This window comes from Lottia gigantea (genome assembly GCF_000327385.1).
Source record: "Lottia gigantea unplaced genomic scaffold LOTGIsca_27, whole genome shotgun sequence".
In the NCBI taxonomy this organism is placed as follows: domain Eukaryota; kingdom Metazoa; phylum Mollusca; class Gastropoda; family Lottiidae; genus Lottia; species Lottia gigantea.
Genome location: NW_008708846.1, coordinates 1,506,337 through 1,520,220, shown reverse-complemented (window position 1 = coordinate 1,520,220; position 13,884 = coordinate 1,506,337). Strand labels below are relative to the sequence as shown.

The 13,884-nt window shown below is 34.3% G+C and overlaps 3 protein-coding genes across 3 annotated transcripts; all 3 read right to left on the bottom strand.

The window, feature by feature from the left end:
- Positions 1-3,752: 3,752 nt before the first annotated feature.
- On the bottom strand, positions 3,753-4,427 carry LOTGIDRAFT_161048 (hypothetical protein; the record flags this gene model as incomplete). Its single annotated transcript, XM_009056289.1, has 2 exons — positions 3,753-3,908; positions 3,966-4,427. 2 exons carry the CDS (start codon positions 4,425-4,427, stop codon positions 3,753-3,755), a joined length of 618 nt encoding a protein of 205 aa, XP_009054537.1.
- Positions 4,428-5,609: 1,182 nt separating this feature from the next.
- Positions 5,610-6,401, bottom strand: LOTGIDRAFT_161047 (hypothetical protein; the record flags this gene model as incomplete). The annotated part of the gene is made up of 1 exon (XM_009056288.1): positions 5,610-6,401. One exon carries the CDS (start codon positions 6,399-6,401, stop codon positions 5,610-5,612), a length of 792 nt encoding a protein of 263 aa, XP_009054536.1.
- A 5,572-nt stretch (positions 6,402-11,973) lies between these two features.
- LOTGIDRAFT_161046 (hypothetical protein) lies at positions 11,974-13,421 on the bottom strand (the record flags this gene model as incomplete). Its single annotated transcript, XM_009056287.1, has 2 exons — positions 11,974-12,221; positions 13,229-13,421. 2 exons carry the CDS (start codon positions 13,419-13,421, stop codon positions 11,974-11,976), a joined length of 441 nt encoding a protein of 146 aa, XP_009054535.1.
- Between the last annotated feature and the right edge of the window lie 463 nt (positions 13,422-13,884).

The window sequence follows — 13,884 nt, the reverse complement described above, 5'->3', positions numbered from 1 at the left end:
AATTCCCAAAACTGTTCGATAGAATAAGTCCAAACCATAAAAATGTCATCCAAAAAGCGTCCGTAAAAAAGTGGGTCAAATGGACAGAGGGGCAACACCTCACGTTCCCACTCTGCCATGAAAAGGTTTGCGTACGAAGGGGCGAATCGTTTGCCCATTGCTGTCCCTGAAGTTTGTAAATATGTTTTACCATTAAATGTGAAATCGTTTCGACTAAGACAAATCTCTAAAAGCTGTAGAATTGCATCGTCGGGTCTGTTTGGATCTGGGTTTCTATTAAAAGCTTTACGAACTGCCGTTAAACCAGTAGTGTTATCGATATTGATATACATAGAAGAAACGTCGATAGAAATTAAAATAGCATTAGAGGGAACTCGAAGATTTTTTATTTTATTGACAAAATCGGTTGTGTCTTTAAGGTAGGCGCGATGTTGGCATGCTAGAGGTAGTAAGAAATGATCAATGTATTCTGACACTGCATATGACTCACTACCACAGTCAGATATAATCGGGCGGCCTTTGGGGTTTTATTCGAGATAAACCACTCCTTGGTTGGATTCTTATGGATTTTAGGCAAAGTGTACAAATGTCTCTCGCGACAATCAGGTTTGGCAGACAGATAGTCATATTGTTTCTGTTTGAGATAACTAGTTTTGACTAAATCGGCAAGAATATTATTAATCATGTTAGCAGTTTCTTTGAAAATTGGTTTCGGTAAAATGGCATAATGTTTAGGATTATTCAGTTGATTCTCTGCTTCTGAAACGTAATCCTCCCTATTCAGAATGACACAACATGGACCTTTGTCACTCTTTTTAATAGTCCACGGTCTAAGATTGAATGCTGAAGGGATGTGAGAATTTTGCGGCTCAAGTTAACTACAGTTTGGCCTAGCGGTGGCCTCTCAGTATTTTTATCCCCAGTAATTAGTTTAAAGACTTACTCGATGCTTGAAGCTGGTGTATCCAAAACAAATAAATGCTGTTTGCTGTTTCTGGAGACCAATGAAGATTATCAACTGTTTCGAATTCTTCTTCGTAGGGTGGTAAGATTGTTGCGCTGTTGATACTGGACTCCATCATCATGTTGTTGAGGGTGCTGAGGTTCTGTTGTGCTTTCTTCGAGATTTTATTTGAAATGGGTATACATGTGAAGAGGATCTTGGAGTTTGGGAAGGTTTTGTTGGCTGTGGCGATTAATTTCTGGGCTTGGTTAAAGGAGGTCTTTGGTATCTGATCACGGTTGTTGAGGCCTACATGAAGAATAATGGTAGTAGGTTTGGGATCATGGTCGTATGATTCCAGGATTGACTGTACGTGATGGATTTGGGCACCGGGGTAAGAATGTATTTCGGTGTCTGAACTGGTTTTGGTAATTCGATTCAGGTTAGATGATCCAATTATTAAGGTTGATTTCTTTAGAGCAGGTAGTTTCCATAATGATTTGTCCTTGGTTTGGTGATAATACGGTTTGGTAGCGGATATAATGGTCGTCGTCGGTGTGATTGGTACTGGTTTGGTAGTTGTTAGAATTGTAGCATTGGGAACGGACTGGGATCTGGTTCGAGGAGGGGAAGGTCTGGATACATGTCTCGACTTGGATGGAGACTGAGGGGTGGTTTGCTGGTCCAAAAACGCACAGAAGGAAGAAAGGTTGGCGGATCCTGGATCACGTGGTGAAGATTCAGATGGTGTGGAAGGGGAAGACGAGTCTGAAAGTGAAAAGAGAAGGGGTGTGCCCTCTCTACGAGAGCGTTTACCTATGTCTGCTGGACTAGGTGTAGGTGACCTTCGGGCTCGTTTAGGGGTTTGGTTCGGCAGCGTGGTAGCTCTAGATGGTGCAGGTGTAGTGTCCATTTCAGTTGGTAGAGATATGGTTACTCTGGTTTTTGTTTCGTTGATTGTTTGGTAGAATTTGGAAATTACAGCTTGAGTGAGACGTTTCCCATAGGAGCGACGGGCCCAGGACAGGACATGAGAAACGATGCGGTCGACGGCAGGTGATGATAAAGACTTGGTACGAATGGTGGTCAGCTTCTCTTGAAGTGTGGTTTGGTAATGGTCGATCAGGACCTGCGTAACCTTACAGAGCCATGTCCGATTGAGGGATCTAATATTCGCGTCGACAGCTGATGTTTTCATTGCTGGACGGATAAAACTATCCAACTCAGAGACTTTGCGTTTGAAGGTAAACGCTGGTTGGCCTTACTGTTGAAGGGTAAGGATTGCCAAATGATAGAGGCACTGCAAAACTTGGAAGAACACCTTCACAAAGGGTTCTTCCTCCTTATGAGTGGGGACTGGTTGGCGTCGGTGGGCTGGTAGTCGTTTCTGTTGTTGGTCAGGTCGATGGTTACCTCTTGATTGGTAGGCTGTGTTGTAGGTAGGTCGGCGATGGGGTGGGATATAGCTGGATGGGTTGGTCGGTGGTCGGCGATTGGTAGGTGGTAGAGGTCGATGGAAGACAGGGCCGTTGTAGGGTACGTGATATTGGTTTGGTTGACGATTAGTGTTTCTATTTCTGGCTTCTTGCCAGTGGTTGTTGTAGTTGGAGAGCATAATGAAAATAACTTGAGGTTAGAAAGGATATGTACAGCGGATGTAACAGGAGGAAACTGTATATGCTAGCGTGAAAATGTTGGGATCAAATTATGCAAATAAGTCAAACTGGGTTTGGGGATATATAAAGCAAGATGAAAAATGCAAAAAAATATATATTTAGGTGATAAATAACGCTAACAATGATGTGAAAAATTATAACAAGTAAAACAACGAATACCTATCTGAATATGGAGGAAGTGCAGATGGTAAAAACAATATTGAATTCGAAGGTAATTTGAATCCGAACAAAATAAAATTGATATTAAGAAATAATAGTCAAGTTTATTTCAACGTAGAAAATTCATTGAATGCGTTACTAGAATTTGATAAACAAATATACACCCAATCCACTTTCGCACCACATAAAGCTAATATCGAGAATGATATCGATGTCATAAATATACATTGCATTTGATAAACGGTGGATTTTTCAATAAATACAAACGTCAGATTATTTATAGTCTTCCAACATTCACTGCACCGATTGGATATAGAATTATAGAGAAACCATTTCAAACGACATATTTACCACTTAATTCCTTTATGATTAAAGATATAAATCTGGAAATCAAAGATGGGAAAAATAGGTTGATAGATTTTGGTAACGAGGAAATTGTTATTCAACTTCATTTAAAACAAAAAAAATTAACACTCTTCATTCTCTTCTTGAATAGTTAGATAATCGAAATCATCAAATTCATAGTTTTCATCCAAACTCATTTCATCTTTATCACCATAAGGATACATGATTCCTTCATCGTCCGGTGCTTTTCTCTTAACGAGATTCAGATAACTTGTGAAAACTTTCATTTGTTTATCATTATCCTTTGCAATAACTACTCCATTGGTGAAACGTTTTCTTTTCTTTTAGAATACCATCGGAAGTTAGAATAATATTATATTTAACTTTTAGCGCTAAATATAAACCATATATAATTCCACCATCACCGTAATCATTCTTTCCTTTACAATAATCATTTTCGGACACGAACCCAGCTTCATTTAATTTATCCCAATTGCTAGACGAAATGTATAAACTATCAGTATCTGTATAGTATATTTCCGGCTTATAAAATCCGTCTATGACGTGTATAAATTTATTCATTATTTTTTTACTGTGAGATAATACGAATGATCCCAAATGACTAGGTGTTAGTCGTGTAGATTTAGGAGGTTTTCTTTTTCTTCTTCATTTATCTCAACGATATATTGAGTCTCATTTACTTTAGGATAGCTTTTGACGTGTGAATCGAAGTTGGCTTTTAAAGTTGCTTCACTCCATAAATGTCTCGATGTAGTTATATCCTTCTGAATAGATTAATCATACAATGAATTACCTAATAATTTCATGCAAATACTACCTACGATATTACCTTCTCGTTTATATTTATTTCTTAGATCTCTCAAAATTGAAATATAATCTCTATAGGGTGGAGTTTTAAAATTTTTTTCGTAAACTATACCATCTAATATTCTAATAATTCGTCCACCGGCTTTAACTATTTCTTGAATATCGACCAATGTTAAAACCTCTGAACAGAAACCATTTCTGAACCTGATTTTAGTGCCAGTTTCCTTTTTACCTTCTTTGTTCGTAAAAGTGATTTTATCTTTAGCTGGTATCGGTTGGAAGAACATGTTTTTGGGAAAGTCAAACCAGACTTTTAAAATAGCCGTTCTAGGTCTGAATTTCTGGTCATTAAAGAGCTTAACAAATTCTTCATTGTCTTTTTTAGATCGAAACGGTCTACCACTTTCCGCTTTTGGATATTCGCTGTCTAAATCCGACATGGCGGAAGCGTAAAAACCGTTAGCATCAAAAGCCATTAGTTTAGTACATTTTATTTTTTTAAGTTTAAATAAACTTCCGTTTGATCTTTTTTACTTTTACTATACTCTTTAAATAACTTCTTTAATACATTACAAATTTCATCCATTTTATTCGTTTCAAATGATTTTCGATTTGCCGAAACTCTTCCTCATTTAATGGATTGTCTGATGAAATATCTTATAAAAGGGTGTGTATGTGAGTAAACTTTTTCTACGTTTTCTTTTTCGGTGTGTTTCGGAACCATTCTAGTACTTTCATACCATCCTTCTTCTACCATTTCTTTATTGTAATGATATAAATAATACCAACCCTTTAAAGATAAAGACGGAGCCGTTAGATTATTGGAAATATTCTGAAATACAACTTCTTTCATAACTTTGTTATATTTTATCAAACAAACTCCGAGACATAACGTATCTCTTTTAGCGTAAAGTTCCCATTCGTGTCTTAAAGATTCCCAATTATCTTCGGTGTATTTTGCAATATTAATATCGGTGATCTTTCTCAAATTCATTGGTAGATTAGACGAATTTCCCCATGCCGCCAAACTAGAATTTTCATGTTGATAGGAACATATGAAATTAATATTTTGCAATTTTTCCATTTTTTCTGTAAATATTCATCGGTGAATGAATTAGTAAAGGTAGAGACAGAATGCCTATAGCTGTTACTAGTGGACATTGAGTTACAATCTCTACAAGTTCTCAATACGTTTTCATCGTAATCATCTTCTATTTCTTTAATGCCAAAGGTTTTGTTATTTCCTCTAATGAGACAGAAATGCGATTTATGTAAGTAAAATACCCAATCTAATTCTTCGGATACTTTCTTTGGTTGAAAATGTCTATGTTTGGGCATATAAATTTGAAAATAAGTATTAAATTTCTTATTGAATTCACAGATTCTAGCAGTTGTCGTAACTCCTTTTCTGTTTGATTTTGAAAAACTGTTGATGAAATCTTGAAATTCTCTCGTGTAGTCTTCGTTTAAAACACGATTTACGCACTTTACAAACTTCTGACAAAGCAAAAGATGGAAAGTGTTTAACATCTACAATAGGATGCCCAGTAAGATGTCCACCAGGCAGTATTTTTTCATTATCTGTTATAATTATTTCAGGTTTAATAATAAAAACTTCTACAGTAACAAACGATATTTGTTCTTTCGAATCATTAATCTTATTCAAATGGAAGATTGAAATAAAATGATTTATTTTCTTTCTTGAGATACTTTTCTAATGCGACTATATTTTTGTTCTGTTTCAAAACTAAGTTATTAATAGTGGTTATATGTTGATGAATAACACTATCATCAATATTTTGTATTTTTTGTTGAATATAGGTTTTGATTTCGCTATCATCACTATTTTGTATTTGTTGTTGAATATAGAATTTGATTTCGCTATCATCTATGTTTTGTATTTGTTGTTTAATATTTCTTAGTTCTTTTTGTAATTCACTATTAAGTTGAAACGTATCTTCATTTTCACCTGGAATGTTATCTATTAATTGTTGAATGTCTAATTTTTGTTTTGCAATCTTATCCTCTAATTTAGATATTAATGAAATTAAATATTGTAAGTCAGTTTTGTTCACTACGTTGACCAATTGTTTTTGAATAAAACTTATTAAACCTTTTACCTCTTGTTGTAGTTTAGTATCATTAATAAAAATTTTATTATTTAGTTGACGTTTGAAGAATCTTTTCACATTACTAATTTTATCTTCTAAATGGTTTTTATTTACTCCAATTGAATTTATTTGTTCCCTTAAATATTTCTTGTGAACAGCGGCATTATCATTTTCCGGAGATTTTAAATTAGTTACTTTGAAATTGTTCATATCTAAATCAACTTGAAGAGTGTCTCCGATTTGATCCACAAAGTAAGGTTTCGCTTTATTTATCCACACTGTAGTGTTAGGTTTTTTAGTTTCTAAAGATAAAGAACCCAATCCAAACTTGTTCGCCATTTTTATTTAGTTAAATTTATTACAATTTCTTCAAACTGTTTTCGTAAACTCAACCGATATAAAACCCAAAGTGAAAGCTGTTCACAAAACTTTTGACCTGGTAATTGAATTTGAAATGTTGAACATTTGATTGGTTGATTAGTCAATTGCACTATCTCTTCAGTGGGTTCTAATCCAAAAGAATCGAAGAAATATAAGTTATTTGAAGAGTCTTTGTACAAAGCAGAATGATGAACTCCTTTTTGATCGGAAGTATGTAGATTTGTTATAGCATAAAATTTACCTTTCTTATATTTCAGATCATTTATTTCATTTCTCATACAATAATAAAACGGTGATATATTTAACTCATTTTCCCATTTCATAAGTTGAAAGTTTGTAGTTGTATCGGTTCCGTATTTATCGAGAAAGATATTCATTTTTAAAAGTCGGTTTTTTGAGGAATATGCGGTAAGTATTGTTGAAAAACCCAATTGACGAAATATATACGTAGTTTGTGTTTGAAATAAATTGTATAACATTCTGCATAAATGCTTGTCTACATCTAAATTTCTTAATCTTCTATCAAATTCTTCATCATCCGAATTCTCTTTGTTTTCGAGAAATTCATTCATTTTCAAGTCAGTTTTTTGAAGTTCGTTTTGATAAACCTTACCTATGATTTGTTCTTTGTCTTGATCGATTAATTCATATGTCGGAGGTGGGTGGTGTTTACTTTATCAACGATGAATATTTCGTTTGTCCAGTATCCAACGTAACCTTTTTCGAATTTACTTTTATATTTGAAAATACGAACTCGATCTCCGACTTTAAATTTGGGTTTGATATTTAAATTCTTTATTTCATTTTCGTAGTTATGTTGTGCGTTAATTGACTTTATAATATTTGGATTATTTGTGGCTTGTGTTGGTGTGACACCTATAGATGAATGAATTTTGTTATTGTATTCATCTACAACCTCTGGTAATATTTTAAGCCATTTTTTAAATTTGAATTCCGTGAACTTTTTGAATAATTTATTTTTTAGAGTTGTATTATATCTCTCAATAACTACAGCTTTACCTTCATTATTCGTGCTATAAATTTCAAATCCCAGAGATTTCATATTTTTGTTATAAAATTCACTATTTTTTTTACCAAGATGGCCGCCGAGACAAGTCACTGATATCTGAGCTCTGAGAACATTTATTAATACTACAAACCTATATATTTTAATGACTTGGAATCTAAATTATCTGGACACGCTTGTTAGAGACTATCTCTGGAGTAAATTTTGTGTAATTCTGTGGTTAAATGTGAGTTTCATTGGGATTTATTTGGATTAGCTGCTTTTCTGTACATTTGGAATTTTATCAGTGTAATTACAATTTGTTTGTTTTACATATTTAACATTGTGATAAACCCTAATTACTTTCCTGACATGGCTGCATCGTTATTTAAGTTTTTGCACATCAATTATAGACTCAGTTCTAGGAAACAAAGACGCTAGTAAATCGAGAATTGAAATCAACTTAAAAGAAAATGAGTATTTCTGCACTGTGGACTATAGGGACAGATGCTGCAGTATGGCAGTTGTGTTCAAGGAGAAGAAATTCTATGAAATTGTTAAGACTATTCGTTTTGGTTTATATGGCCAATTCGAAAATAAAAATCATAACGGACATGTCTTTAAGACGCTCATAAGTAATAGGAAACTTGTTCTCCATCTATATGATAGTACCAGTACACTTCATGTACAAGGAGGTGGTTTCTCTGACTGGTACTTTGATGCATTTCCTAGTGTTGTACAAGACCTGATAGAAAATCTCGAAAAAAAGCTTCCCACTGAAACACTGTATAAAGATTGTCATAACTGTGAGTCATCAAAATCCAACAAAAACTTTGATTATGGCTTCAATTACTAGGATAGTGGCCAAGACTTTAGAGCCGACAATTCTTCTCTAAATACATCATTCCCGTCATCTAGTCTCTCTATTGGTAATAATGTATGTTCTAATTCTTCTGTTAATGATATTCATAGGCAATTATTCATTAATCAGGATTCATCCTCCAAAATTGTAAGTCATAATACATCCAGTTCGAATATTTCATACTATGGACTTGACTCTGAATCAAGTGTACTGTCATCAGCGCAGAGTGATAATAGCTCTTGTTGTTCGTTGTTCCCAGGTATGTCGTTTACTAATACTGTAGTATCCCCCTTCCTAATAGAATTCCTAGATAGAATTAATGATGAAAACGGTGGTGGACTTCTTGTTTATGTAAAATCTCATATAAAATTTAACAGAAGATTAGATTTAGACGTAGGAAACATTGAAACAATATGGTTACAAATTTCACCTAATTACAATCAATCCTTTTTATTATGTTTTGTTTATAGACCACCCTCTTCCTTGATTAATTGGTATAATCTATTTGATAATCAGCTTGATTTTCATATAAAACAGACTAAAAACAGACATATTCAAATTAATATAGAAAATTTAAAAACAATGTAGATGCTTTTCTTGCTGATATCTCGCGACAACCCTTCTCATGTCTTGAACATAATAATAATAATAATAATAAATTAGTTTATTCATTGTGTCACGAATCAGCTACATGAAATATAAAACATATATTATATACAGCAATAAGATTCCCGGCCAAGATTGGCCTATGTGACACGTACTGGTTAAAACATAGTTATTTACATATGAAATTTAGATATATCTTAGCTAAAGCAGTAATTCAATGAATTAAAACATGTTCTTAAACAAGAAATATAACAAATTAAAATTTAGAAAAGTCTTTCGGTAAAACAATAATTGATAAATTAAAACCTATTCTGCACTAATAACGTAAAACTTGGTGTGACTTTAGATAAAACAATAGTAATTACTAAATTAAAAACTATTTCGTCAAATAACATAAAAATTTATATGACTATTAAAACTCGTTCTTAACTAATATCAGTAGATAAAATAAAAGGAAATATCAGCGGTTATTTAAAAGCTAAAAGTTTTTGACGTGTTACATATTAGATAAAAAGTGATATTGGACTGGAGCATTACTCATTATAAAATAAAATTGATCACGTTCTGGCATAAAGTTAAAATTTGGATTTACATTTTGACAGAAGGTTGAAATATCAGATCGTATATTTTGATAAACTGGGCATTTAATTATCACATGGAATTCATCTTCTATAACATTTTCATCACAACATTTACATATACGCTTATCGAGTGGAGTAGGGGGTTTAGAATAGCGCCCCGTTTCAATAGCAATGGGAAGGCAACCACTTCTTAACTGGCAAATTAGGCGTCTTTGTGACCTTGGGATACGTGCAGTTTTAAACTGTCTGTATGTGCGTAGTTTATTGCCGTTAGTATTTTGACGATCATTAAATAAATCCGAATTCCATTCAGTAGCGTCGTAACTCATTATTTTAATTTTTGTGATGGACATAATTTTCTTAATTGGCATTAAAAGATTAAAAACATCATTTAAAACAAGAGATTCAACAGTGTTTAAAACCTTAAAATACCAACCCTTTTTATTCCTATTCGTTGACAGATACTTAAGAAAACCGAAAATGTGCCTGTGTGGGTCAGTTCCGAACAGCTTGCATAACTATCTGATGCACCCAGCTTTTTGTTTCGATAAACAGGAAAGCCATCCCAATGTCACCCCTACTTGCAACATTTGATGTGAATTTTCCAACCCCTAAAAAGAATTTCATAGCCTTATTTTGCACTGCATTAATACATGAATATGCCTTTGTACCCCATATCCCCACACAATAAAACAGAATAGGTTCGACCAGGTTATTATATAAATTCGTATAAACGGAGTAAAACGTTCCACCACATTGGCCACATGCAAATTTATAACTAGATTTGGGGATGGACGGGTTTCTATAATGAACAATGTTCGATTTTTGGGGGTTAATATTCAGTTTCCATTTTTTACACCAGGTATTGAGCACTGTGAGCATTTTCTCCATACTTGCTTCATCAGGGGCGGTAAGTGCCACGTCATCGGCGTATGCGAGGGCGGAGACTTGCAAGTTTTCACCTATTTTTATACCACATTTCAGTTCACCAATCTCTTCAATGAGATCATTTATATACATTGAGAATAGATATAAGACAACCTTGTTTTACTCCGGCTTCGATGGGGAACCATTCAGAAAGCTTATTGTTAATTTTCACTGCACTCGTGGTTTTAGAATATAGTGATTTTACCGCGTTTAAAATGTTACCCTTCAAACCCATGTTTCCCAGGTTATGCCACAAAAGCGGTCTTTTGATAGAATCGAAACATTTTCGAAAGTCAACATAGCAGACAAACGTAGATTTCCGAGAGTTTTTTCGTTCGTTTATAATATTATAAAGTGAGAAAACATGGTCAGCACAACTTCTATTTTTACGAAACCCGTTTTGGAAATCAGACAACAAATTGTTTTTTTCGAGCCAGTTACTTATCCTGTTATTAAGGATATTACAGTATATTTTACTCGGAACCGAAATAAGAGAGATACCCCTATAGTTTGATGAATTGAGCACATCGTCAATTCCTTGTTTAAAAATAGGTTGGATAACACTTTTAGTCCATTCATCTGGGACTGTTCCTAGTTCGAAACATGCTTCGCATAGTTTGTATAGAATTTTTGAAGTGGCTTCATTTTTTAACACTGTAGAGGGAATAACATCATAAACGAATGAGTTTTTGTTTTTTAGTTCTCTTATGGCTTTTTTAACTTCTTAAAATGTTATAGACTGGTTTAAATTTTCATTTTCTTCGGAATTACTCGATAACGTGACGTCACTAATGTCGTAGGTCGCTGTATCACTATGTAGCTCCGCAAATTCCGATTTCCAAATGTTTAGCACTTGGTTCTCCTCGTAGACAATTTGCCTGTCCTTGTCTTTAATGCTTCTGGGGAATTTTGACTTCCTATCGTTCACAATTCCGATTCTTCCTATTTTGTTCCAAAATTCTGTTCTGTCATGTTCGAAAACATTATTGAGTTCATCTTTTTGTTTGTTTTGGTAATTTCGCTTGTGTTTCCTCAGATTGGTATCAAAAAGTTTCCTTTCATGGCAGTATATTTCTTTAAGGCGCCTTTTGTTGCAGTGAGGTTTTTCTTTCAGCCAATCTTTCTCGCACCGACGCACTCTCTCCCACTGTGATTGCAGTGTAGGATTCCAATACGGTTTATATTTTGATTTAATTCTCTTACACAGTTCCTTATGCACAACTTTCTTAACAATTCTTAGTCTCATTTCTTCATGTACTAGTGTCACGTATATCATCAATTTCCCATATCAGCAAAGAGTGGTCTGGTGTTGAATCAGGATGGTTTTTGGTGTAATCGATTATGTCTGACATGCTTAGCACTGAGAACGACTTTATGCTGTCTGAATTTTCGTGGGGCACACATACATAGTCGACGACCGATCTACCCATTGTTGATATGTTTGTAAAGTCCTGCGACCCGATCCTGCCATTTAGCATGACATGATTTGAAACAGTAAGGAAGTCTATAAAAAGTTCACCGTAATGATTATCTCGAACATCAATCACTTCACGGGTCATGAACACCGTCTATGGTATCCGAAGCATCACCACACCGTGCGTTAAAATCTCCACAGATTTGAATATCACCCATGTTTTGGTAGCTGTAAATTTGTTCAAGTAAAGTCTCAAAGAATGTTTGCGGTTCACAAGGGCGGGTGGAACCTTCTGGTGGGAGATAGCAAACAGCAAGACATAGGCTCAAGTTCGAGTTGATACCCGTTACATGAATCCATAAAATATCTTCGTGACTAGAGTCTGAAATACGTACATTAAAAGCTGTCCCTTTAAGATTGTCTTTAATAAGAACACCAACACCTCCGCTACCCCTTTTAGCCTTTTTGTTAAACGTCTTTCTATTATTTCCATACCATTTATATCCATTCACATCTAACACATTATTTGAAGTTAAAAAGGTTTCACAAAGTGCCAGTATATCACAGTCAGAATAATTAATCACATTTTTGCGAAAATCCGAGTTCGTACACTGTTTTATTGGGAATCCTCGGCAATTCCAGGAACCCAATCTAAGACACCCTCATGCCGATTATTACAAATCCGACCATTTCTAAAAACGAATTTATTGTTATTAATTCGTAGCTCCTTCATCACAACTCGCAAGTTACTTTCTTCTTTCATTTCTTCAGGAGACTTCAGAATTTCTATGAACACATTACATATTTCAATGTACTATTTAAAGTCCGTTTTCTACCTAAAAGTTTATGTTTTTGATCATCATTTTCTACGCTTAGTATTACTAAACTCGGCCTGTTTGGTCTCGATCTAGTTTCAGTGAGCACTCTTTTTGACTTGAAACGTTCAGCTTGGGTTATATTAACGTTGTTTAGTTTTAGACCGTCCTTGATTAAATCGTTCACCTTAGTTAGTAAGCACTCAGGGTTTAAGTCTTCACCACTGTCTTCTAGGTTCTTTATGACTAGTTTAAAGTGATTAGTTTTTGCTTGGGAATATGGTCGTTGGTCTAACGATTTCTCACTAAACTCTTTAAACTTTATGTCCAAATCCGATTTCACCTTAGCAATTTCTTGTTCCATTTTCCCACTAATGTTTTCCTTAATTTCACTTCTAAATGTTTCATTTCTGAATGTAATTTAGCATCTATAATATTTGACACTTTTTGTTCGATATTTTTCTCTAGATTAGATATCTGGCTTGTCATTTGCTTAGACAGGACACCATTTTCATTAATTCGTCAAAACGAGCTTCGTGATTATCAGCTTTATAATTAGACTTAGGTTTCTTACTGTTAATGTCTTCGCTTTCTGTTTCTCCTGTACAGTCCTCTAGTGATCGCTTGACACTGATGAGTCGCACTCGTCCACCATTTTGAGTCGTTGATCCTGTGGCTTGGTTTGACAAATTACTCCCCGAGGCCATCACTTCATTCATAAAACTTTCTGAAGAATTCATATCCATACAAATCACACCTGTATCCATGTTTAAAGACGTATATAAAAGACACAATTGTAAAAGGTTGCTTAAAAGTTTTCAGACTATGTACACTGCTAAAATCAAAGTGCGGTCACGGTTGACTAGATTCTTCTGCTCGGTCACACACGTCCGTTCACCTCGAAAACGATTAGATGTATTGAACATATTGATGACCCCGACATTGCTATTGAAACTTGGTATTCGCTCTTTAATCATGTTCTAGATTTTCACACTCCAAGGAGGCGCCGTAGAGTCAAGAGACATTCCCAACCACAATGGTTTAATGACGAGATTCAGGAAGCGCGATAACTAAGAGGTTACTATAATAAAAAGAACAAAACTTACTTCTACAAATATTGGCTAAAATGAAACTAAATCTTTAATCACAAAATCAAAGGCTAATTTTATTAAAAACTCTGTGAAAGAGAAAGATGATCCGACAATTTATTTTGACTTTGGTATATTTTAT